Below are 27,285 nucleotides of genomic sequence, written 5' to 3' on the forward strand. Positions count from 1 at the left end.
TTTACAGCTGTGCCACTGAAAGTATCCTGCCTGGTTGTATCACATTCTGGTATGGCAACTGCCGGAAGGTCCTACAGCGGGTCGACGGCCAAGTCACTGGGAGCCCCAGAACATCCAGGACGTACATGCCAGGCGGTGTCCCTACATGCCAGGCGGTGTCTGAGAAAGGCCCAAAAAATATACAATGACTCCCGCTACACAATACATGGACTGTTCTCCATGCTCCCATCGGGCAGGCAGTACCGGTGTATCAAGGCTCAGAACAAACAGACTCCTATACTTTGTAAGCATTTCACGGTAAGGTCTACACCTGTTGCATTCGGCGCATGTGACTAATGAAACTTGATTTGATTAAACAGCTTTTATCCCCGGGCCATAAGACTGTTAAATGGCAAACAACTACTCTTCTCCTTCTCCCACAGACCATCCACACTGACTCTATGCCCATCCACACTGACTCTATGCCCATCCACACTGACTCTATGCCCATCCACACTGACTCTATGCCCATCCACACTGACTCTATGCCCATCCACACGGACTCTATGCCCATCCACACTGACTCTATGCCCATCCACACTGACTCTATGCCCATCCACACTGACTCTATGCCCATCCACACTGACTCTATGCCCATCCACACTGACTCTATGCCCATCCACACTGACTCTCTGCCCATCCACACTGACTCTATGCCCATCCACACTGACTCTATGCCCATCCACACGGACTCTATGCCCATCCACACGGACTCTATGCCCATCCACACTGACTCTATGCCCATCCACACTGACTCTATGCCCATCCACACTGACTCTATGCCCATCCACACTGACTCTATGCCCATCCACACTGACTCTATGCCCATCCACACTGACTCTATGCCCATCCACACGGACTCTATGCCCATCCACACTGACTCTATGCCCATCCACACTGACTCTATGCCCATCCACACTGACTCTATGCCCATCCACACGGACTCTATGCCCATCCACACTGACTCTATGCCCATCCACACTGACTCTATGCCCATCCACACGGACTCTATGCCCATCCACACTGACTCTATGCCCATCCACACTGACTCTATGCCCATCCACACTGACTCTATGCCCATCCACACTGACTCTATGCCCATCCACACTGACTCTATGCCCATCCACACTGACTCTATGCCCATCCACACTGACTCTATGCCCATCCACACTGACTCTATGCCCATCCACACTGACTCTATGCCCATCCACACTGACTCTATGCCCATCCACACTGACTCTATGCCCATCCACACTGACTCTCTGCCCATCCACACTGACTCTCTGCCCATCCACACTGACTCTATGCCCATCCACACTGACTCTATGCCCATCCACACTGACTCTATGCCCATCCACACTGACTCTATGCCCATCCACACTGACTCTATGCCCATCCACACTGACTCTATGCCCATCCACACTGACTCTCTGCCCATCCACACTGACTCTATGCCCATCCACACTGACTCTATGCCCATCCACACGGACTCTATGCCCATCCACACTGACTCTATGCCCATCCACACTGACTCTATGCCCATCCACACTGACTCTATGCCCATCCACACGGACTCTATGCCCATCCACACTGACTCTATGCCCATCCACACTGACTCTATGCCCATCCACACTGACTCTATGCCCATCCACACTGACTCTATGCCCATCCACACTGACTCTATGCCCATCCACACTGACTCTCTGCCCATCCACACTGACTCTATGCCCATCCACACTGACTCTATGCCCATCCACACGGACTCTATGCCCATCCACACGGACTCTATGCCCATCCACACTGACTCTATGCCCATCCACACTGACTCTATGCCCATCCACACTGCCCATCCACACTGACTCTATGCCCATCCACACGGACTCTATGCCCATCCACACGGACTCTATGCCCATCCACACGGACTCTATGCCCATCCACACTGACTCTATGCCCATCCACACGGACTCTATGCCCATCCACACTGACTCTATGCCCATCCACACTGACTCTATGCCCATCCACACTGACTCTATGCCCATCCACACTGACTCTATGCCCATCCACACTGACTCTATGCCCATCCACACTGACTCTATGCCCATCCACACTGACTCTATGCCCATCCACACTGACTCTATGCCCATCCACACGGACTCTATGCCCATCCACACTGACTCTATGCCCATCCACACTGACTCTATGCCCATCCACACTGACTCTCTGCCCATCCACACTGACTCTATGCCCATCCACACTGACTCTATGCCCATCCACACTGACTCTATGCCCATCCACACTGACTCTATGCCCATCCACACTGACTCTATGCCCATCCACACTGACTCTATGCCCATCCACACTGACTCTATGCCCATCCACACGGACTCTATGCCCATCCACACTGACTCTATGCCCATCCACACTGACTCTATGCCCATCCACACGGACTCTATGCCCATCCACACTGACTCTATGCCCATCCACACGGACTCTATGCCCATCCACACGGACTCTATGCCCATCCACACGGACTCTATGCCCATCCACACTGACTCTATGCCCATCCACACTGACTCTATGCCCATCCACACTGACTCTATGCCCATCCACACTGACTCTATGCCCATCCACACTGACTCTATGCCCATCCACACTGACTCTATGCCCATCCACACTGACTCTATGCCCATCCACACTGACTATGCCCATCCACACGGACTCTATGCCCATCCACACTGACTCTATGCCCATCCACACTGACTCTATGTCCATCCACACTGACTCTATGCCCATCCACACTGACTCTATGCCCATCCACACTGACTCTATGCCCATCCACACTGACTCTATGCCCATCCACACTGACTCTATGCCCATCCACACTGACTCTATGCCCATCCACACTGACTCTATGCCCACCCACACTGACTCTATGCCCATCCACACTGACTCTATGCCCATCCACACTGACTCTATGCCCATCCACACTGACTCTATGCCCATCCACACTGACTCTATGCCCATCCACACTGACTCTATGCCCATCCACACTGACTCTATGCCCATCCACACTGACTCTATGCCCATCCACACGGACTCTATGCCCATCCACACTGACTCTATGCCCATCCACATGTCTCTATCCAATCAGACAACCTAAGCTGCTGCAAAAATGATTATTGATTCGATTTATTACTCCATTACGCTGATGTTCATTGATTATTGATTGCATTTATCATTAGGAACTATCTATTTATCCTGCTACTGGTCACTATTACTGCTGTTTACATGTATATATTAATATCTATCTATTTATCCTGTTTCTGGTCACTATTACTGCTGTTTACATGTATATATTACCATTAATATATATCTATTTATCCTGCTAATAGTCACTATTACTGCTGTTTACATGTATATATTACCATTAATATAAATATCTATTTATCCTGCTAATAGTCACTATTACTGCTGTTTACATGTATATATTACCATTAATATAAATATATATTTATCCTGCTAATAGTCACTATTACTCCTGTTTATATGTATATATTACCATTAATGTACACAGTGAAAACACTGAAGCTTCTTTCAAAACTCTTTCAAACTTTTTTAATTTAAAACATATTTTTCAAGTTTAAAACATAGAGATCGGCCCGTAAATGGAGGCAGCTGCAGTCTGAATCCTGTGAGGGTGAAAGACAGTCAACTGCCAGACCTGTTAGGGAATGCTTGGCGAGTTAGCTGGTTAGCTAGTCGAACTACAAACATGGCTAACTACCTTGAACGGCAATAACAGAAACACCTAATTTGCTAAAACATGTGGACTCCTGTAGAAACCTGAGAAAAGCATGAAGCCGAATGTACCAAAGACAGTGCCAATAGCTAATCTCATGACGGCGATAATGAGTCAAGGTATATAGATGGGGAAAAAAGATGGACAAAATGAAGCTGAGGATTGAAAAAGGAATGAATAGTGAAGGTGACAGTTTAAGTGCGTCTTTGGAGAAAGCCATCCCGGGGGTGTCCTCGGATGGGGCCACAGTGTCTCCTGACCCCTCCTGTGTCGGGGGGCTAGGGTCAGTTTGTTATATCTGGAGTACTTCTCCTGTCCTATTCGGTGTCCTGTGTGAATCTAAGTGTGCGTTCTCTAATTCTCTCCTTCTCTCTTTCTTTCTCTCTCTCGGAGGACCTGAGCCCTAGGACCATGCCCCAGGACTACCTGACATGATGACTCATTGCTGTCCCCAGTCCACCTGGCCATGCTGCTGCTCCAGTTTCAACTGGCCTGGGCCCTAGGACCATGTCCCAGGACTACCTGACATGATGACTCCTTGCTGTCCCCAGTCCACCTGGCCATGCTGCTGCTCCAGTTTCAACTGTTCTGCCTTACTATTATTCAACCATGCTAGTCATTTATGAACATTTGAACATCTTGGCCACGTTCTGTTATAATCTCCACCCGGCACAGCCAGAAGAGGACTGGCCACCCCACATATGCTCTCTCTAATTCTCTCTTTCTTTCTCTCTCTCGGAGGACCTGAGCCCTAGGACCGTGCCCCAGGACTACCTGACATGATGACTCCTTGCTGTCCCCAGTCCACCTGACTGTGCTGCTGCTCCAGTTTCAACTGTTCTGCCTTATTATTATTCGACCATGCTGGTCATTTATGAACATTTGAACATCTTGGTCATGTTCTGTTATAATCTCTACCCGGCACAGCCAGAAGAGGACTGGCCACCCCACATAGCCTGGTTCCTCTCTAGGTTTCTTCCTAGGTTTTGGCCTTTCTAGGGAGTTTTTCCTAGCCACCGTGCTTTTACACCTGCATTGTTTGCTGTTTGGGGTTTTAGGCTGGGTTTCTGTACAGCACTTTGAGATATCAGCTGATGTACGAAGGGCTATATAAATAAATTTGATTTGATTTGATTTGATCTAGGACAATCACACAGCTTGGAGAAAGCCATCTAGGACAATCACACAGCTTGGAGAAAGCCATCTAGGACAATCACACAGCTTTGAAGAAAGCCATCTAGGACAATCACACAGCTTTGGAGAAAGCCATCTGGGACAATCACACAGCTTGGAGAAAGCCATCCGGGACAATCACACAGCTTTGGAGAAAGCCATCTGGGACAATCACACAGCTTTGGAGAAAGCCATCTAGGACAATCACACAGCTTGGAGAAAGCCATCTGGGACAATCACACAGCTTGGAGAAAGCCATTCGGGACAATCACACAGCTTTGGAGAAAGCCATCCGGGACAATCACACAGCTTTGGAAAAACCCATCCGGGACAATCACACAGCTTTGGAGAAAGCCATCCAGGACAATCACACAGCTTGGAGAAACCCATCCGGGACAATCACACAGCTTTGAGAAACCCATCCGGGACAATCACACAGCTTTGGAGAAAGCCATCCAGGACAATCACACAGCTTGGAGAAAGCCATCCGGGACAATCACACAGCTTTGGAGAAAGCCATCTGGGACAATCACACAGCTTTGGAGAAAGCCATCTGGGACAATCACACAGCTTTGCAGAAAGCCATCCGGGACAATCACACAGCTTGGAGAAACCCATCTAGGACAATCACACAGCTTTGCAGAAAGCCATCCAGGACAATCACACAGCTTTGGAGAAAGCCATCCAGGACAATCACACAACTTTGCAGAAAGCCATCCGGGACAATCACACAGCTTTGGAGAAAGCCATCCGGGACAATCCCACAGCTTTGGAGAAAGCCATCCGGGACAATCACACAGCTTTGGAGAAAGCCATCCGGGACAATCCCACAGCTTTGGAGAAAGCCATCCAGGACAATCACACAGCTTTGGAGAAAGCCATCCAGGACAATCACACAGCTTTGGAGAAAGCCATCCAGGACAATCACACAGCTTTGAGAAAGCCATCCAGGACAATCACACTGCTCCAATTGGAAAAAATAGCAAGCAGCTATGACATCACATAGCCGTTGAAGTTGTACATCTGGAGACCGCCATAGAATCCCTAGAATCTGTGAGAACAGGTATTGCCAAAACAATATAGTTTGACCTAGATGTGTCTGTCATAGTGGCAGGACTGCCAGCTGATGAAAATGAGGAACTAATCTCCAAAGTGAACCAACTGATATCGTTGCTGAGAGAATGAGGGAGAGTGGTAAAGGTCCCAGGGTTGTGAAGCTGCAGAAAGTGCCTCTGTTACGGAGGAAACCGAATCTACGAGGCCATCCTGAAGTCTCCCTTCGATCAGCCAAGTCCCACACCGATCGCCTCTAAACTTTTACTTCAAGACGTTGCTGAGAGAAATACCAGGAGGACTTCGTCAGAGGAAGACGACGGGTCATGAGACGAGATCAACCAGAGGGACAAGGACATGAGGTGGACAGACCTACTACATACTGAGGGGCTTCCCATCTCGTACCGCACTCCATTTCAATAGTACTTTGGAATGTTAACGAGTAGTCTACCTTGGACCATAAATTACCAATATCACAATCCATATGCCCATACACTGAAACACTGTTGCGTCGGCAATAAACTATTGATATTGTATAGCATGGACTCAACAGAAACACTCACGCCAAAATCCCCCAGGGTCTCCTGCGGGGTGGAGCGGGCGCATGTGTAAAGTCCGAAATGATGAAAGCATACAAAATGGAAATCATCGACAAGGTCGTAGAAGGAATTATTGGTTTGAGTTTCGACCATAGGGAGTCAGATTATTGATTCGTTGTGTTATTTTCCACCTCACATGGGGTAGCGATGCTCCTTCTGTAGTCATCTTAAGCAGAGTATATCTTTATTGGTCTATCTATAAATAGTTGATCTATATGGGTCTTTCTATAAATAGTATATCTATGTGGTTCTTTCTATAAATAGTTTATCTATATGGTTAATTCTATGAATAGTACATCTATATGGTTATATCTATAAATTGTATATCTGTATGATCATTTCTTTAAATTGTATGTCTATATGATTAGGGTATCATCAATGGAACAATTTGCCACTGAAGAAATAACTTTACATCCCTATATTTTTTTATTTAACCTTTATTTTAACAGGCAAGTCAGTTAAAGAACAAATGCTTATTTTCAATGACGGCCTACCAGAAACAGTGGGTTAACTGGTCTAGGAACAGTGGGTTAACTGGTCTAGGAACAGTGGGTTAACTGGTCTAGGAACAGTGGGTTAACTGGTCTAGGAACAGTGTGGTTAACTGCCCTAGGAACAGTGGGCTAACTGGTCTAGGAACAGTGGGTTAACTGGTCTAGGAACAGTGGGTTAACTGGTCTAGGAACAGTGGGTTAACTGGTCTAGGAACAGTGGGTTAACTGGTCTAGGAACAGTGGGTTAACTGCCCGTTCAGGGGCAGAACAACAGATTTGTACCTTGTCAGCTCGGGGGTTTGAACTTGCAACCTTCCGGTTCCAAATTCAACGGTCTAACCACTAGGCTACCCTGCCTCCCGATATGTGAAAATAAAAGCTGTGGTGTACAATATAATTCCCCGCCATGTCTAGAGACTTGTTTGAAAATGTAAGGTGTTATTTCCTACACAGATGTTTGAAGAACATGGATGTTTGGACTTAATTGGAGAAGAAAGTAGAGTTCCTGACCATTCTCTTTTATTTATGATATTTTCTGTTGGCCACGAACATTCTCAACCAGCTGTTATTGTGCATGTATAGATCTGAAGATATATAGCACTCATAGGCCTGAAGATACATACCCTGTATAGATCTGAAGATATATAGCACTCATAGGCCTGAAGATGCATACCCTGTATAGATCTGAAGATATATAGCACTCATAGGCCTGAAGATACATACCCTGTATAGATCTGAAGATATATAGCACTCATAGGCCTGAAGATACATACCCTGTATAGATCTGAAGATATATAGCACTCATAGGCCTGAAGATACATACCCTGTATAGATCTGAAGATATATAGCACTCATAGGCCTGAAGATACATACCCTGTATAGATCTGAAGATATATAGCACTCATAGGCCTGAAGATACATACCCTGTATAGATCTGAAGATATATAGCACTCATAGGCCTGAAGATACATACCCTGTATAGATCTGAAGATTTATAGCACTCATAGGCCTGAAGATACATACCCTGTATAGATCTGAAGATATATAGCACTCATAGGCCTGAAGATACATACCCTGTATAGATCTGAAGATATATAGCACTCATAGGCCTGAAGATACATACCCTGTATAGATCTGAAGATATATAGCACTCATAGGCCTGAAGATACATACCCTGTATAGATCTGAAGATATATAGCACTCATAGGCCTGAAGATACATACCCTTTATAGGCCTGAAGATATATAGCACTCATTGGCCTGAAGATACATACCCTGTATAGACCTGAAGATACAGACCCTGTATAGGCCTGAAGATACATACTATGTATAGGACTGAAGATCCAGATCAAAGCCCCTTATACCACCCACCACTGCGACCTGTATGCTCTAGTCGGCTGGCCCTCGCTACATATTCGTCGCCAGACCCACTGGCTCTAGGTCATCTATAAGTCTATGCTAGGTCAAGCTCCGCCTTATCTCAGTTCACTGGTCACGATGGCAACACCCACCCGTAGCACGCGCTCCAGCAGGTGTATCTCACTGATCATCCCCAAAGCCAACACCTCATTTGGCCGTCTTTCCTTCCAGTTCTCTGCTGCCTGTGACTGGAACGAATTGCAAAAATCTCTGAAGTTGGAGACTTTTATCTCCCTCACTAACTTTAAACATCAGCTATCTGAGCAGCTAACTGATCGCTGCAGCTGTACATAGACCATCTGTAAATAGCTCACCCAATCTACCTACCTCATCCCCTTATTGTTTTTATTCACTTTGCTGTTGTCTTGCACACCAGTATTTCTACTTGCACATCACCATCTGCACATCTATCACTCCAGTGTTAATCTGCTAAATTGTAATTATTTCGCTACTATGTCCTCTTTATTGCCTTACCTCCTTATGCCTTTTGCAAGCACTGTATATAGGCTTTCTTAGACTACTGCAGTCTAAGATGAGTGGCCATGGGACAGAGACTACTGAGTCTATTATGATTGGCTCTGGGACAGAGACTACTGAGTCTATTATGATTGGCTCTGGGACAGAGACTACAGCAGTCTAATATGAGAGGCCCTGGGACAGAGACTACTGCAGTCTAATATGATTGGCCCTAGGACAGAGACTACTGCAGTCTAATATGAATGGCCCTGGGGTAGAGACTACTGCAGTCTAATATGATTGGCCCTGGGACAGAGACTACTGCAGTCTAATATGATTGGCCCTGGGACAGAGACTACTGCAGTCTAATATGATTGGCCCTGGGGTAGAGACTACAGAAGTCTAAAATGATTGGCCCTGGGGTAGAGACTTCAGCAGTCTAATATGATTGGCCCGGGGGTAGAGACTACAGCAGTCTAATATGATTGGCCCTGGGGCGGAGACTACAGCAGTCTAATCTGATTGGCCCGGGGGTAGAGACTACAGCAGTCTAATATGATTGGCCCTGGGGCGGAGACTACAGCAGTCTAATATGATTGGCCCTGGGGCGGAGACTACTGCATTCTAATATGAATGGCCCTGGGGTGGAGACTACTGCTGTCTAATACGAGTTACCCCGGGGCAGAGACTACTGCAGTCTAATATGAGAGGCCCTGGTGTAGAGATTATAGCAGTCTAATATGATTGGCCCTGGTGCAGAGACTACAGCAGTCTAATATGATTGGCCCTGGGGCGGAGACTACAGCAGTCTAATCTGATTGGCCCTGGGGTAGAGACTACAGCAGTCTAATATGATTGGCCCTGGTTGCGGAGACTACTGCCTTCTAATATGAGAGGCACTGGGGTAGAGACTATTGCAGTCTAATATGATTGGCCCTGGGACAGAGACTACTGAGTCTATTATGATTGGCCCTGGGACAGAGACTACTGAGTCTATTATGATTGGCTCTGGGACAGAGACTACTGAGTCTATTATGATTGGCTCTGGGACAGAGACTACAGCAGTCTAATATGAGAGGCCCTGGGACAGAGACTACTGCAGTCTAATATGATTGGCCCTAGGACAGAGACTACTGCAGTCTAATATGAATGGCCCTGGGGTAGAGACTACTGCAGTCTAATATGATTGGCCCTGGGACAGAGACTACTGCAGTCTAATATGATTGGCCCTGGGACAGAGACTACTGCAGTCTAATATGATTGGCCCTGGGGTAGAGACTACAGAAGTCTAAAATGATTGGCCCTGGGGTAGAGACTTCAGCAGTCTAATATGATTGGCCCGGGGGTAGAGACTACAGCAGTCTAATATGAGAGGCCCTGGTGACTAGAGATTCTAATAGCAGTCCCTGGGGTAATATGATTGGCCCTGATTGGCCCTGAGACTACAGCAGTCTAATATGATTGGCCCTGGGGTAGAGACTTCAGCAGTCTAATATGATTGGCCCGGGGGTAGAGACTACAGCAGTCTAATATGAGAGGCCCTGGTGTAGAGATTATAGCAGTCTAATATGATTGGCCCTGGTGCAGAGACTACAGCAGTCTAATATGATTGGCCCTGGGGCGGAGACTACAGCAGTCTAATCTGATTGGCCCTGGGGTAGAGACTACAGCAGTCTAATATGAGCAGTCTATTGGCCCTGCAGCAGTCTAATCTGATTGGCCCTGGTTGCGGAGACTACTGCCTTCTAATATGAGAGGCACTGGGACAGAGACTTCTGCAGTCTAACATGAGTGACCCTGGGACAGAGACTACTGCAGTCTAACATGAGTGACCCTGGGACAGAGACTACTGCAGTCGAATATGAGTGACCCTGGGACAGAGACTACTGCAGTCGAATATGAGTGGCCCTGGGACAGAGACTACTGCAGTCGAATATGAGTGACCCTGGGACAGAGACTACTGCAGTCTAATATTAGTGGCCTTGGGGCAGAGACTACTGCAGCCTAATATGAGTGGCCCTGGGGCGGAAACTACTGCAGTCTAATATGATTGGCCCTGGGGCGGAAACTACTGCAGTCAAATATGATTGGCCCTGGGGCGGAAACTACTGCAGTCTAATATGATTGGCCCTGGGGTAGAGACTACAGCAGTCTAATATGATTGGCCCCGGGGTAGAGACTTCAGCAGTCTAATATGATTGGCCCTGGGGTAGAGACTACAGCAGTCTAATATGATTGACCCTGGGGTGGAGACTACAGCAGTCTAATCTGATTGGCCCTGGGGTAGAGACTACAGCAGTCTAATATGATTGGCCCGGGTGTAGAGACTACAGCAGTCTAATATGATTGGCCCTGGGGCGGAGACTACAGCAGTCTAATCTGATTGGCCCTGGGGTAGAGACTACAGCAGTCTAATATGATTGGCCCTGGGGCAGAGACTAATGGAGTCTAATATGATTGGCCCTGGGGCAGAGACTACTGCAGTCTAATATGATTGGCCCTGGGGCAGAGACTACAGCAGTCTCATCTGATTGGCCCTGGGGCAGAGACTACTGCCGTCTAATCTGATTGGCCCTGGGGCAGAGACTACTGCAGTCTAATCTGATTGGCCCTGGGGCAGAGACTACTGCAGTCTAATCTCATTGGCCCTGGTGTAGAAACTACAGCAGTCCAAATGTCACCCTATTCCCTTTATAGTGCATTCATTTTGACCAGGGCCCAAAGGGCACTATAGATTTGGGATGCATCCAGATGCTTCCATCATTCTGTGCCGTGGCCAAGGAGGACTGATGTGTCTGTTTGGCCCTAGTGAACACAACAGACCATCAGACCTGAACTGAGCTGAGGCCATCAAGCCAAGGTTAGATGGGTCCTCAAATTACAATGCATAATTTATGGAGATGGCATGAGAAAGGAGAAGAGAGGAGGAGAGAGGACAGGAAAAGAGATGAGAGGAGAGGAGAAGAGAGGAATGGAAAGGAAAGGATAGGAGAAGAGAAGAGAGGAGAAGAGGAGAGAAGAAATTAGAGGCGAGAAGAGGTGAACAGAGTAGAAGAGAGGAGATTAGAATAGAGGAAAGGCGAATTTAGACTAGAAGAAAGGACAGGAGAAGAGAAGACAGATGAGAGGAGAGGATAAGAGCAGGTCTGGTATCAGGTATAATGGGTCTGCTATCAGGTTTAATGGGTCTGGTATCAGGTATAATGGATGGAGGTCTGGTATCAGGTATAATGGATGGAGGTCTGGTATCAGGTATAATGGGTCTGGTATCAGGTATAATGGATGGAGGTCTGGTATCAGGTATAATGGGTCTGGTATCAGGTGTAATGGGTCTGGTATCAGGTATAATGGGTCTGGTATCAGGTATAATGGATGGAGGTCTGGTATCAGGTATATTGGGTCTGGTATCAGGTATAATGGGTCTGGTATCAGGTATAATGGGTCTGGTATCAGGTATAATGGATGGAGGTCTGGTATCAGGTATAATGGGTCTGGTATCAGGTATAATGGGTCTGGTATCAGGTATAATGGATGGAGGTCTGGTATCAGGTATAATGGGTCTGGTATCAGGTATAATGGATGGAGGTCTGGTATCAGGTATAATGGATGGAGGTCTGGTATCAGGTATAATGGGTCTGGTATCAGGTATAATGGGTCTGGTATCAGGTATAATGGATGGAGGTCTGGTATCAGGTATAATGGGTCTGGTATCAGGTATAATGGGTCTGGTATCAGGTATAATGGGTCTGGTATCAGGTATAATGGGTCTGGTATCAGGTATAATGGATGGAGGTCTGGTATCAGGTATAATGGGTCTGGTATCAGGTATAATGGATGGAGGTCTGGTATCAGGTATAATGGGTCTGGTATCAGGTATAATGGGTGGAGGTCTGGTATCAGGTATAATGGATGGAGGTCTGGTATCAGGTATAATGGGTCTGGTATCAGGTATAATGGATGGAGGTCTGGTATCAGGTATAATGGGTCTGGTATCAGGTATAATGGGTCTGGTATCAGGTATAATGGATGGAGGTCTGGTATCAGGTATAATGGGTCTGGTATCAGGTATAATGGGTGGAGGTCTGGTATCAGGTATAATGGATGGAGGTCTGGTATCAGGTATAATGGGTCTGGTATCAGGTATAATGGATGGAGGTCTGGTATCAGGTATAATGGATGGAGGTCTGGTATCAGGTATAATGGATGGAGGTCTGGTATCAGGTATAATGGGTCTGGTATCAGGTATAATGGGTCTGGTATCAGGTATAATGGATGGAGGTCTGGTATCAGGTATAATGGGTCTGGTATCAGGTATAATGGGTCTGGTATCAGTTATAATGGGTCTGGTATCAGGTATAATGGATGGAGGTCTGGTATCAGGTATAATGGGTCTGGTATCAGGTATAATGGGTCTGGTATCAGGTATAATGGATGGAGGTCTGGTATCAGGTATAATGGGTCTGGTATCAGGTATAATGGGTCTGGTATCAGGTATAATGGATGGAGGTCTGGTATCAGGTATAATGGGTCTGGTATCAGGTATAATGGGTCTGGTATCAGGTATAATGGGTCTGGTATCAGGTATAATGGATGGAGGTCTGGTATCAGGTATAATGTGTCTGCTATCAGGTATAATGGGTCTGGTATCAGGTATAATGGATGGAGGTCTGGTATCAGGTATAATGGGTCTGCTATCAGGTATAATGCGTCTGGTATCAGGTATAATGGATGGAGGTCTGGTATCAGGTATAATGGGTCTGGTATCAGGTATAATGGGTGGAGGTCTGGTATCAGGTATAATGGATGGAGGTCTGGTATCAGGTATAATGGGTCTGGTATCAGGTATAATGGATGGAGGTCTGGTATCAGGTATAATGGATGGAGGTCTGGTATCAGGTATAATGGATGGAGGTCTGGTATCAGGTATAATGGGTCTGGTATCAGGTATAATGGGTCTGGTATCAGGTATAATGGATGGAGGTCTGGTATCAGGTATAATGGGTCTGGTATCAGGTATAATGGGTCTGGTATCAGTTATAATGGGTCTGGTATCAGGTATAATGGATGGAGGTCTGGTATCAGGTATAATGGGTCTGGTATCAGGTATAATGGGTCTGGTATCAGGTATAATGGATGGAGGTCTGGTATCAGGTATAATGGGTCTGGTATCAGGTATAATGGGTCTGGTATCAGGTATAATGGATGGAGGTCTGGTATAGGTATAATGGGTCTGGTATCAGGTATAATGGATGGAGGTCTGGTATCAGGTATAATGGATGGAGGTCTGGTATCAGGTATAATGGGTCTGGTATCAGGTATAATGGGTCTGGTATCAGGTATAATGGATGGAGGTCTGGTATCAGGTATAATGGGTCTGGTATCAGGTATAATGGATGGAGGTCTGGTATCAGGTATAATGGGTCTGGTATCAGGTATAATGCGTCTGGTATCAGGTATAATGGATGGAGGTCTGGTATCAGGTATAATGGGTCTGGTATCAGGTATAATGGGTGGAGGTCTGGTATCAGGTATAATGGATGGAGGTCTGGTATCAGGTATAATGGGTCTGGTATCAGGTATAATGGATGGAGGTCTGGTATCAGGTATAATGGATGGAGGTCTGGTATCAGGTATAATGGATGGAGGTCTGGTATCAGGTATAATGGGTCTGGTATCAGGTATAATGGGTCTGGTATCAGGTATAATGGATGGAGGTCTGGTATCAGGTATAATGGGTCTGGTATCAGGTATAATGGGTCTGGTATCAGTTATAATGGGTCTGGTATCAGGTATAATGGATGGAGGTCTGGTATCAGGTATAATGGGTCTGGTATCAGGTATAATGGGTCTGGTATCAGGTATAATGGATGGAGGTCTGGTATCAGGTATAATGGGTCTGGTATCAGGTATAATGGGTCTGGTATCAGGTATAATGGATGGAGGTCTGGTATAGGTATAATGGGTCTGGTATCAGGTATAATGGATGGAGGTCTGGTATCAGGTATAATGGATGGAGGTCTGGTATCAGGTATAATGGGTCTGGTATCAGGTATAATGGGTCTGGTATCAGGTATAATGGATGGAGGTCTGGTATCAGGTATAATGGGTCTGGTATCAGGTATAATGGATGGAGGTCTGGTATCAGGTATAATGGGTCTGGTATCAGGTATAATGGATGGAGGTCTGGTATCAGGTATAATGGGTCTGGTATCAGGTATAATGGGTCTGGTATCAGGTATAATGGATGGAGGTCTGGTATCAGGTATAATGTGTCTGCTATCAGGTATAATGGGTCTGGTATCAGGTATAATGCGTCTGCTTTCCCTATATAGTACACTACTTTAGACCAGAGCCCTATGGGACCCTATTCCCTATATAGTGCACTACTTTAGAACAGAGCCCTATGGAACCCTATTCCCTATATAGTGCACTACTTTAGAACAGAGCCCTATGGAACCCTATTCCCTATATAGTACACTACTTTTGACCTGAGCCAATAAGGAATAGGGTGCCATTTATGCCAGAATCTCAATGTAAACATTCCATTTTGAATGCTGAACAGGACAAAACATGATCCAATTCACCGATTTGGGACAGCAATCACTCACCTCGGATTAGACAAAGAGCTTCTGGATATCAGGACAGCGATCACTCACCTCGGATTAGACAAAGAGCTTCTGGATATCAGGACAGTGATCACTCATTTCGGATTAGACAAAGAGCTTCTAGATATCAGGACAGAGATCACTCACCTCGGATTAGACAAAGAGCTTCTGGATATCTGGAAGACACTCAGTCAGCTGTATAAGGAAATAAGCAAACAGGAAACCACTCACCCATAGGCGGCGCTCCTAGAGGCCGGAGACATTAATGCAGGGAAACTTAAATCAGTTCTACCTAATTTATATCAACATGTTAAATGTGTAACCAGAGGGAAAAAATATCTAGATCACCTGTACTCCACACACAGAGACACGTACAAAGCTCTCCCTCGCCCTCCATTTGGTAAATCCGACCACAACTCTATCCTCCTGATTCCCGCTTACAAGCAAAAATTAAAGCAGGAAGCACCAGTGGCTCGATCTATAAAAAAGTGGTCAGATGAAGTATATGCTAACCTACAGGACGGTTTTTCTATCACAGACTGGAACATGTTCCGGGATTTTTCCGATAGCATTGAGGAGTACAGCACATCAGTTACTGGCTTTATCAATAAGTGCATTGGGGACGACGTCCTCACAGTGACTGTACCTACATACCCCAACCAGAAGCCATGAATTACAGGCAACATTTGCACTGAGCTAAAGGCTAGAGCTACCGATTAAGGTGCGGGACTCTAACCCGGAAGCTTAAAATAAATCCTGCTATGTCCTGCAACGAACCATCAAACAGGCAACGCGTCAATACAGGGCTAAGATTGAATCATACTTCACCATCGCCAACGCTCGTCTTATGTGGCAGGGCTTGCAAACTATAAAGGGGAGCACAGCCGCGAGCTGCCCAGTGACACGAGCCTACCAGAAGAGCTAAATCACTTCTGTGCTCTCTTCGAGGCAAGCAACACTGAGTCATGCATGAGAGAATCAACTGTTCCGAAAGACTGTGTGATCATGCTCTCCGTAGCTGACGTGAGTAAGAAATGGAAACAGGTCAACATTCACAAGGCTGCAGGGCCAGATGGATTACCAGGACGTGTGCTCCGGGCATGTGCTGACCAACTGACAGGTGTCTTCACTGACATCTTCAACTTCTGCAATACCAACATGTTTCAAGCAGACCACCATAGTCCCTGTGCCCAAGAATAAGAAGGCAACTTCCCTAAATGACTATAGACCCGTAGCACTCACGTCCGTAGCCATGAAGTGCTTTGAAAGGCTGGTAATGGCTCACATCAACACCATTATCCCAGAAACGCTAGACCCACTCCAATTTGCATACCGCCCTAACAGATCCACAGATCCACAGATGACAATCTTTATTGCACTCCACACTGACCTTTCCCTCCTGGACAAAAGGAACACTTACGTGAGAATGCTGTTCATTGACTACAGCTCAGGGTTTAACACCATACTACCCTCAAAGCTCATCACTAAGCTAAGGACCCTGGGACTAAATACCTCCCTCTGCAACTGGATCCTGGACTTCCTGACGGGCCACCCCCAGGTGGTGAGGGTAGGTAGCAATACATCTGCCACGCTGATCCTCAACACTCGAGCCCCCCAGGGGTGCGTGCTCAGTCCCCTCCTGTACTCCCTGTTCACCCACGACTGCATGGCCAGGCACGACTCCAACACCATCATTAAGTTTGCAGATGACACAACAGTGGTAGGCCTGATCATCGACAACGACAAGACAGCCTATAGGGAGGAGGTCAGAGACCTGGCCGGATGGTGCCAGAATAACAACCTATCCCTCAACGTAACCAAGACTAAGGAGTTGATTGTGGACTACAGGGAAAGGAGGACTGAGCACGCCCCCATTCTCATTGACGGGGCTGTATTGGAGCAGGTTGAGAGCTTCAAATTCCTTGGTGTCCACATTACTAACAAACTACAATGGTCCAAACACACCAAGATAGTCGTGAAGAAGGCACGACAAAGCCTTTTCCCTCACCAAAAGGTTCTACAGCTGCAACATAGAGAGCATCCTGACTGGTTGCATCACTGTCTGGTACGACAATTGCTCTGCCTCTGACCACAAGGCACTATAGAGGGTAGTGCATATGGCTCAGTACATTACTGGGGCCAAGCTGCCTGCCATCCAGGACCTCTACACCAGGCGGTGTCAGAGGAAGACCCTAAAAATTGTCAAAGACCCCAGCCACCCCAGTCATAGACTGTTCTCTCTACTACCGCATGGCAAGCAGTACTGGAGTGCCAAGACTAGGACAAAAATGCTTCTCAACAGTTTTTACCCCCAAGCCATAATGGCTACCCGGACTATTTGCATTGTGCCCACTCCAACCCCTCTTTTACGCTACTGCTACTCTCTGTTCATCATACAGTATATGCATAGTCACTTTAACCCTACCTACATGTACATACTACCTCAATCAGCCCGACTTACCGGTGTCTGTATGTAGCCTCGGTACTGTATATAGCCTTACAACAGTTTTTTTTCACTGTCTTTTTACTGTTGTTTTTATTGATTTACTTACCTATTGTTCACCTAAACAGAGAACATTCCTGGTCATAACTACAGCCTCTGATCTGATGGACTCACTAAACATCCCTGCTGCCTCTGATCTGGTGGACTCACTAAACAGAGAACATCCCTGGTCATCCCTACTGCCTCTGATCTGGTGGACTCACTAAACAGAGAACATCCCTGGTCATCCCTACTGCCTCTGATCTGGTGGACTCACTAAACAGAGAACATCCCTGGTCATCCCTACTGCCTCTGATCTGGTGGACTCACTAAACAGAGAACATCCCTGGTCATCCCTACTGCCTCTGGTCTGGAGGACTCACTAAACATCCCTACAGCCTCTGATCTGATGGACTCACTAAATACACATGAAATGATGCCACCTGGTTTGCGTAATACAAGGAATTTTTATATACTTTATGCCCTGACTTTTGACACTGATGTATATTTAAAACTACATTATTCTAGACTTTTACACAGCAGTATTTTACTGGGTGACTTTCACTTTTACCTGAGTCATTTTCTTTGTACGTGTGTGTGTGTGTGTGTGTGTGTGTGCGTGTGTGTGCGTGTGTGTGCGTGTGTGTGTGTGTGTGTGTGTGTGTGTGTGTGTGTGTGTGTGTGTGTGTGTGCGTGTGTGCGTTTGCGTGAATCTTTGTGTGAATGTGTGTCTGTCCGTGCATGTGAATGGTGTGTGTGTGTATGTATGGGTGTGTCTGTGCGTATTTGTGTGCGTGTGTGTGTGTGTGTGTGTGTGTGTGTGTGTGTTGGTCTACCATTTGCTAGAGATGAGAATGGTACATTGGTATTCTCCATGTGGAGCAGAATAAATTATACGGGCAGTAAATATTACCCTTCAACCTTATTAAACGCTGGTGAATGATTTAACACACAGCATGACAGCATGACAACATGACAGCATGATTCATCCGTAGTCGTCTTCTTTTTGGATTAATCAGTTTAAGAACAATAGCATTTCAACAGATATAAGCATCACACACATTGGGTTGTCATAAACATGGCATATCAAGCGTTAACAAATTGCAATTGCTGATGGCTTGACTAAATCTGTTGTCAATGTGAGTTGGATGGATTGTTTTGAAGAGTGAGAAAGAGAAACCTTTCAAAACCCCTGGCGTACATTCCCATTAAAGACATTTCACAGTGCGGGGGTCACACGTGTAACTTATTACCATATCATTGTGAAAACTCTTCCTGACATTCTGCTCTGACGGAGTAAGCTTTTCCCAAGCATGTTATTGTGGAGAAAGCTTTTGAGTGACAGTTTAGAACACATTCCATATTCAGTTTAACAGGCTTTTGTCCAGATAGAAACATGAACCCTGCTGTGCCCTGTGTACGTCCCATTTCACAACCCTATTCACAGGGAATAGGGTGCCATTTAGGATGAATCCATTCATCACAACAACCTCTCAACGACCTGACGTGAACATTACCACAACTTATAAATGAAACATCTATGCAGAATGTGATCACACTGAAATAAGTTGTTCATGAGGAGTCGGTGGAACGCATTGTCTTACAACACCTAGTTCATCACCTAGTTCACCTCCTAGTTCACCTCCTAGTTCATCAACTAGTTAATCTCCTAGTTCACCACCTAGATCACCACCTAGTTCACCACCTAGTTCGCCACCTAGTTCACAACCTAGTTCAGAACCTAGTTCCCCAACAAGTTCATCACCTAATTCCCCTCTTAGTTCATCACCTAGTTCATCTCCTAGTTCATCAACAAATTCACCACCTAGTTCATCACCTAATTCACCACCTAGTTCACCACCTAGAAAATCTCTTAGTTCACCTCAACTTCACGACCTAGTTCACCACCGAGTTCATCTCCTAGTTCATCTCCTAGTTCACCGCCTAGTTCACAGCCTAGTTCACCTCCTAGTTCATCTCCTAGTTCACCTCCTAGTTCACCACCTAGTTCATCTCCTAGTTCATCACCAAGTTCACCTCCTAGTTTACCTCATAGTTCATCACCTAGTTCCCCTCCTAGTTCACCACCTAGTTTTCCACCTAGTTCACCACCTAATTCACCGCCTAGTTCACCGCATAGTTCATCGCCTAGTTCACCACCTAGTTCACTGCATAGTTCACCACCTAGTTCACCGCCTAGTTCACCACCTAGTTCACTGCATAGTTCACCACCTAGTTCACCGCCTAGTTCACCACCTAGTTCACTGCATAGTTCACCACCTAGTTCACCACCTAGTTCACCACCTAGTTCACCGCCTAGTTCACCACCTAGTTCACTGCATAGTTCACCACCTAGTTCACCACCTAGTTCACCACCTAGTTCACCGCCTAGTTCACCACCTAGTTCACCGCCTAGTTCAGCACCTAGTTCACCGCTTTGTTCCCTGCCTTGTTCGCTGCCTAGTTCACAGCCTAATCCACTTCCTAGTTCATCTCCTAGTTCACCTCCTAGTTTATCACCTAGTTCATCTCCTAGTTCAACACCTAGTTCATCTCCTAGTTCACCTCCTAGTTCACCACCTAGTTCATCACCTAGTTCACCTCCTAGTTCACCTCCTAGTTCACCTCCTAGTTCATCAACATGTTCATCACCTAGTTCACCTAGTTCATCACCTAATTTACCACCTAGTTCACCACCTAGTTCACCACCTAGTTCACCTAATAGTTCATCATCTAGTTCATCTCCTATTTCACAACCTAGTTCACCTCCTAGTTCATCAACTATTTTTCCACCTAGTTCATCACCTATTTCACCACCTAGTTCATCACCTAGTTCCCCTCCTAGTTCATCACCTAGTTCACCTCCTAGTTCATCACCTAGTTCACCTCCTAGTTCATCACCTAGTTCACCTCCTAGTTCATCACCTAGTTCACCTCCTAGTTCATCACCTAGTTCACCTCCCAGTTCACCACCTATTTCAACTCCTAGTTCATCTCCTAGTTCATCTCCTAGTTCATCTCCAAGTTCACCACCTGTTTCACCGCCTAGTTCACCGTCTAGTTCATCACCTTTTTCATTACCTTTTGAATCAATAATACACTATATTGTCTTGGATTTTTTTTTTGCCCTGTCCTCTGTAATATAGCTAGCTTAATCAATACATAGCCTAACATTCTGCAAACACAATCAACCAGTGATGTACGGAATCTGACCTCTGGCTTCAGCGCAGAAGTCAGTTACATGACTTATTCTGTACATTAATCATCTTTGCTAAAGTTTCATGCCACAGCTAACTGCCAAAATAAAGGTTTATTCTGCAGCTAACGGACAAAACAAAGGTAAAGCTTGAATAAATGGGGGATAACAAAGTATATCGAAATTTAGCTGTAGGATAAACAGATGAATTTGTTGCAATTAAGGGTACATAAATTAAATTACTTACATTGTGTTTGCCAATGCCCTAGGATCATGTACATTTGATGCAGCATTATGACAACTCATTGTCACAATGGTAGGGATTAACTGAGCAGGTCTTGGATAGTTTACCAGTCATTTTTGAGTGTGTGTTGAGTATGTGTGTGTGTTACATGTGTATCTATAACTCACGTGTTGCCACTGGTCTCTGATGAGGGGCCTGTATCGTAGGAAGTACTTCAGGGGGAAGTTCTCTACATCTGGCCAGGTAGAAGGGCTATTCCAGGTGACCTCCAGACGACGAACGTTGTTAGGGATGGGCGTGGCCACCACCTTTTCAGGGGGGTCTGGCTTCACTGCAGGGGGAGAGAGGAGACACAACACATTAGACAATACAGTACACAGGGACATTGACCTAGCTGGAGACCGTTTTGGGACACAGTACAGGACAGTGGGCATGTAGTCACAGCACAGAGAAAGACTTTGTGGAATACAGATCATCACATGGACAAATTGATGGATGTTTAGAGGACAAACAGGAATTTCATCAGGTGTGAGACATAGAGAAAGACCAAATGGAGAATGAAGAGCAGTGGTAACAATTGGTGCCCCGGGTCCTCTGGACTGGGTAAGAGCTCTGAAGGCCCCCTGGGTGCTGGGTAGGACCTCTGAAGGCTCTCTGGGGGACCTGGGTAGGAACTTTGAAGGCCATCGGGGGACCTCGGTAGAAATTCTGAAGGCCCTCTGGGGGCTGGGTAGCACCTCTGAAGGCCTTCTGGGGGCTGGGTAGGACCTCTGAAGGCCCTTTCAAACCTGGGTAGGACCTGTGAAGGACCTCGGGACCTGGGTAGGACCTCTGAAGGCCCTCTGGGGGCTGGGTAGGACCTCTGAAGGCCCTCTGGGGGCTGGGTAGGACCTCTGAAGGCCCTCTGGGGGCTGGGTAGGACCTCTGTGGGCTGGGTAGGACATCTGAAAGACTCTCGGGGGGCCAGGTAGGACCTCTAAAAGGCCCTCTGAGGAATGGGTAGGACCTCTGAAGGCCCTGGGGGACCTGGGTTGGACCTCTGTGGGCTGGGTAGGACATCTGAAAGGCTCTCGGGGGGCCAGGTAGGACCTCTAAAAGGCCCTCTGAGGAATGGGTAGGACCTCTGAAGGCCTTCTGGGGGCTGGGTAGGATCTCTGAAGGCCTTCTGGGGTCTGGGTAGGATCTCTGAAGGCCCTGTCAAACCTGGGTAGCACCTCTGAAGGCCCTCTGGGGGCTGGGTAGGACCTCTGAAGGCCCTCTGGGGGCTGGGTAGGACCTCTGAATGCCTTCTGGGAGCTGGGTAGGATCTCTGAAGGCCTTCTGGGGGCTGGGTAGGATTTTTGAAGGCCCTGTCGAACCTGGGTAGGACCTCTGTAGGTCCTCTGGGGGCTGGGTAGGACCTCTGAAGGCCCTCTGGGGGCTGGTTATGACCTCTGAAGGCCCTTTGGGGGCTGGGTAGGACCTCTGAAGGCCCTGGGGGACCTGGGTAGGACCTCTGTGGGCTGGGTAGGACATCTGAAAGGCTCTCGGGGGGCCAGGTAGGACCTCTAAAAGGCCTTCTGGGGGCTGGGTAGGATCTCGGAAGACCTTCTGGGGGCTGGGTAGGATCTCTGAAGGCCTTCTGGGGGCTGGGTAGGATCTCTGAAGGCCCTGTCGAACCTGGGTAGGACCTCTGTAGGTCCTCTGGGGGCTGGGTAGGACCTCTGAAGGCCCTTTCAAACCTGGGTAGGACCTCTGAAGGCCCTGGGGGACCTGGGTAGGACCTCTTTGGGCTGGGTAGGACATCTGAAGTCCATCGGGGACCTGGGTAGGACCTCTGAAGGCCCTCTGTGGGCTGGGTAGGACCTATGAAGACCCTCTGGGGGCCGGGTAAGGACCTCTAAAAGGCTCTCAGGGGGCCAGGTAGGACCTCTAATAGGCCCTCTGAGGAATGGGTAGGACCTCTATGGGCTGGGTAGGACATCTGAAGGCCTTCTGGGGGCTGGGTAGGAGTGAAAGCTACAGCTCAGAGTGAAGGCTATTGCTCAGAGTGAAGGATACTGTTTAGAGTGACGGCTACAGCTCAGAGTGAAAGCTACAGGTCAGAGTGAAAGCTCCAGCTCAGAGTGAAGCCTACAGCTCAGAGTGAAAGCTACAGCTCAGAGTGAAGACTACAGCTCAGAGTGAATTCTGCAGGAAATAGAGTGGTATAAGTAGAATGCTGTGTTTGTGTGAGCCTGGGAGGTGTTTTGAGAATGCAATGCTGTTTCTACTCTGTATGGTGTCTCTGTGGTATTTTGGGATCAGTGTGTTTACTCTGTGGTTTAGCTCCAACCACTGGGGCAGGGCTGGGACAGGACAGGACAAAGACATCCCCATAGCGTGTAAGCTGCCCAACTCGTACTCTCCTCACCCCACCTACCCTTCTCATTCCCTCCTCACCCCCTACTCTTCTCATTCCCTCCTCACCCCCTACCCTTCTCATTCCCTCCTCACCCCCTACTCTTCTCATTCCCTCCTCACCCCCTACTCTTCTCATTCCCTCCTCACCCCCTACTCTTCTCATTCCCTCCTCACCCCCTACTCTTCTCATTCCCTCCTCACCCCATTTTTTTATAGAGAGTCTTCTTGGATATGACGCTGCCAGCTTGGCACACCTGTATTTGGGCAGTTTCTCATACTCTTCTCTGCAGATCCTCTGAAGCTCTGTCAGGTTGGAGGGCACCATCGTGGCACAGCTATTATCAGGTCTCTCCAGATATGTTCGATCGGGTTCAACTCTGGACTGTGGCTGGGCCCCTCAAGAACATTCAGAGACTTGTCCTGAAGCCAATCCTGCGTTGTCTTGACTGTGTGCTTAAGGTCATTGTCCTGTTGGAAGGTGAACCTCTGGAGCAGGTTTTCATCAACGATCTCTCTGTACTTTGCTCCGTTCATCTTTCCCTGCCGCTGAAAAACATCCCCACAGCATGATGCTGCCACCACCATGCTTCACCGTAGAGATGGTACCAGGTTTCCTCCACATGTGACCCTTGGAATTCAGGCCAAAGAGTTCAATCTTGCTTTCATCAGACCAGAGAATCTTGTTTCTCATGGTCTGAGATTCTTTAGGTGGCTTTTGGCAAACTGCAAGAGGGCTGTCGTGCCTTTTACTGAGTAGTGTCTTCCGTCTGGCCACTCTACCATAAAGGCCTGATTGGTGGAGTGCTGCAGAGATGGTTATCCTTCTGGAAGGTTCTCCCATCTCCACAGAGGAACTCTGGAGCTCTGTCAGAGTGACCACCTGGTTCTTGGTCACCTCTCTGACCAATGCCCTTCTCCCCTGATTGCTCATTTTGACCAAGCAGCCAGCTCTAGTAAGAGTCTGTAAAAAATATATATTTATATATATTTTTTTTAAGGGGTGGATCAGCTTAATATTGAGGAAAGAATGTTGCTTCCATCAATGTAATTGTCTGCATCATTTCCAACCCCCCATATATTTTTGGGGTAAATATATATATCCATATACATACAGGTACATACACATATGCATACATATACACATATATACACACACACACCTATATAGATATACATACACACATATATACATACACACACCTATATAGATATACATACACACATATATACATACACACTTATACACATACACACACCTGGGGCGGCAGGGTAACCTAGTGGTTAGAGCGTTGGACTAGTAACCGGAAGGTTGCGAGTTCAAACCCCCGAGCTGACAAGGTACAAATCTGTCGTTCTGCCCCTGAACAGGCAGTTAACCCACTGTTCCCAGGCCGTCATTGAAAATAAGAATGTGTTCTTAACTGACTTGCCTGGTTAAATAAAGGTAAAAATTAAAAAAATAAATAAATACACACACCTATATAGATATACATATATACATACACATACCCATACACATATATACTTACACATACCTATATAGATATACAGATATATACTTACACATACCTATGAATATACCTTTATCATTCCTCCAAACCCTACCACCCTTCCCCCAATTGGTGTAAACTAATAAACAATAGTTAGGCTTCTACCTTCAGATTATACATCTTATACACATTTTACAGACACAATCTGTTTTACATTCCAACCTTCTTTAAACATTTCTTTGAAAAATATGTTTTTTTTAATCAATTAGTATATTTGAGTTTAACCACAATATTTGTTGTATTATTTGTTCTGTCTTTTCAGGTGGATTAAACTGAAATTGCAACCAACTTTCTAAGGCTTGTTTAAAAAAAATAACGATATTTTGGAGGTGATTTCCTTTTCAAACAACCAAAAGTGAGCAGGTTGTAATCTGAATAAAGGGAAAAAGGCCATTCTTGAACATAGGATGAGACATTCCTACCAATTTACTAGAGAACCAGTTTGGATGTAAGTATAACTTGTGTATGACTGATGCCTTTAGTGAGAGGTCTAATGCTTTAATATTTAAATCATTTCTGCTCTCCGAATTCATATTTGTTAAAAATACGCTCTCTAATTTTGTCTGGCTTGCCGTTCCAAATGAAATTGAATATTTTTTGTTCATATAATTTAAAAGCAGGTCACTAGGAGTAGGCAAAACGATAAGCAAATAGGTCAACTGTGATATGACTAAAGAGTTAATCAGGGTAAACTAGGATATGACTAAAGAGTTAATCAGGGTAAACTGTGACATGACTAAAGGGTTTATCAGGGTAAACTAGGATATGACTAAAGAGTTAATCAGGGTAAACTAGGATATGACTAAAGAGTTAATCAGGGTAAACTAGGATATGACTAAAGAGTTAATCAGGGTAAACTGTGCTATTACTAAAGAGTTAATCAGGGTAAACTAGGATATGACTAAAGAGTTAATCAGGGTAAACTAGGATATGACTAAAGGGTTTATCAGGGTAAACTAGGATATGACTAAAGGGTTTATCAGGGTAAACTGTGATATGACTAAAGGGTTTATCAGGGTAAACTGGGATATGACTAAAGAGTTAATCAGGGTAAACTGGGATATGACTAAAGAGTTAATCAGGGTGAACTGGGATATGACTAAAGAGTTCATCAGGGTAAACTGTGCTATGACTAAAGAGTTAATCAGGGTAAACTGTGCTATGACTAAAGAGTTAATCAGGGTAAACTAGGATATGACTAAAGAGTTAATCAGGGTAAACTAGGATATGACTAAAGGGTTTATCAGGGTAAACTAGGATATGACTAAAGAGTTAATCAGGGTAAACTAGGATATGACTAAAGAGTTAATTAGGGTAAACTAGGATATGACTAAAGAGTTAATCAGGGTAAACTAGGATATGACTAAAGAGTTAATCAGGGTAAACTGTGCTATGACTAAAGAGTTAATCTGGGTAAACTAGGATATGACTAAAGAGTTAATCAGGGTAAACTAGGATATGACTAAAGAGTCAATCAGGGTAAACTAGGATATGACTAAAGAGTTAATTAGGGTAAACTAGGATATGACTAAAGAGTTAATCAGGGTAAACTAGGATATGACAAAAGGGTTTATCAGGGTAAACTGATGATTTGTATCATAATGATTTCTGCTGTCTGTTATATTGAGTTCCTGCTGTCGGTTATAATGAGTTCCTGCTGTCTGTTGTAATGAGTTCCTGCTGTCTGTTATAATGAGTTCCTGCTGTCTGTTATAATGAGTTCATGCTGTCTGTTGTTATGAGTTCCTGCTGTCTGTTATAATGAATTTCTGCTGTCTGTTATAATGAGTTCCTG

The 27,285-nt window shown here is 46.0% G+C and overlaps 1 protein-coding gene across 1 annotated transcript in view; it reads right to left on the reverse strand.

Annotated features, from left to right (window-relative positions):
• Positions 1–27,285, reverse strand: part of cntfr (ciliary neurotrophic factor receptor) — a 663,571-nt gene that overhangs the window by 70,294 nt on the left and 565,992 nt on the right. Inside the window, exon 6 of the mRNA XM_065007697.1 lies at positions 21,726–21,889. Within this exon, the coding sequence (XP_064863769.1) occupies positions 21,726–21,889 (164 nt within the window). The remainder of the gene's footprint in view (positions 1–21,725; positions 21,890–27,285) is intronic.

This window comes from Oncorhynchus nerka, linkage group LG22, assembly GCF_034236695.1.
Source record: "Oncorhynchus nerka isolate Pitt River linkage group LG22, Oner_Uvic_2.0, whole genome shotgun sequence".
NCBI classification, from domain to species: domain Eukaryota; kingdom Metazoa; phylum Chordata; class Actinopteri; order Salmoniformes; family Salmonidae; genus Oncorhynchus; species Oncorhynchus nerka.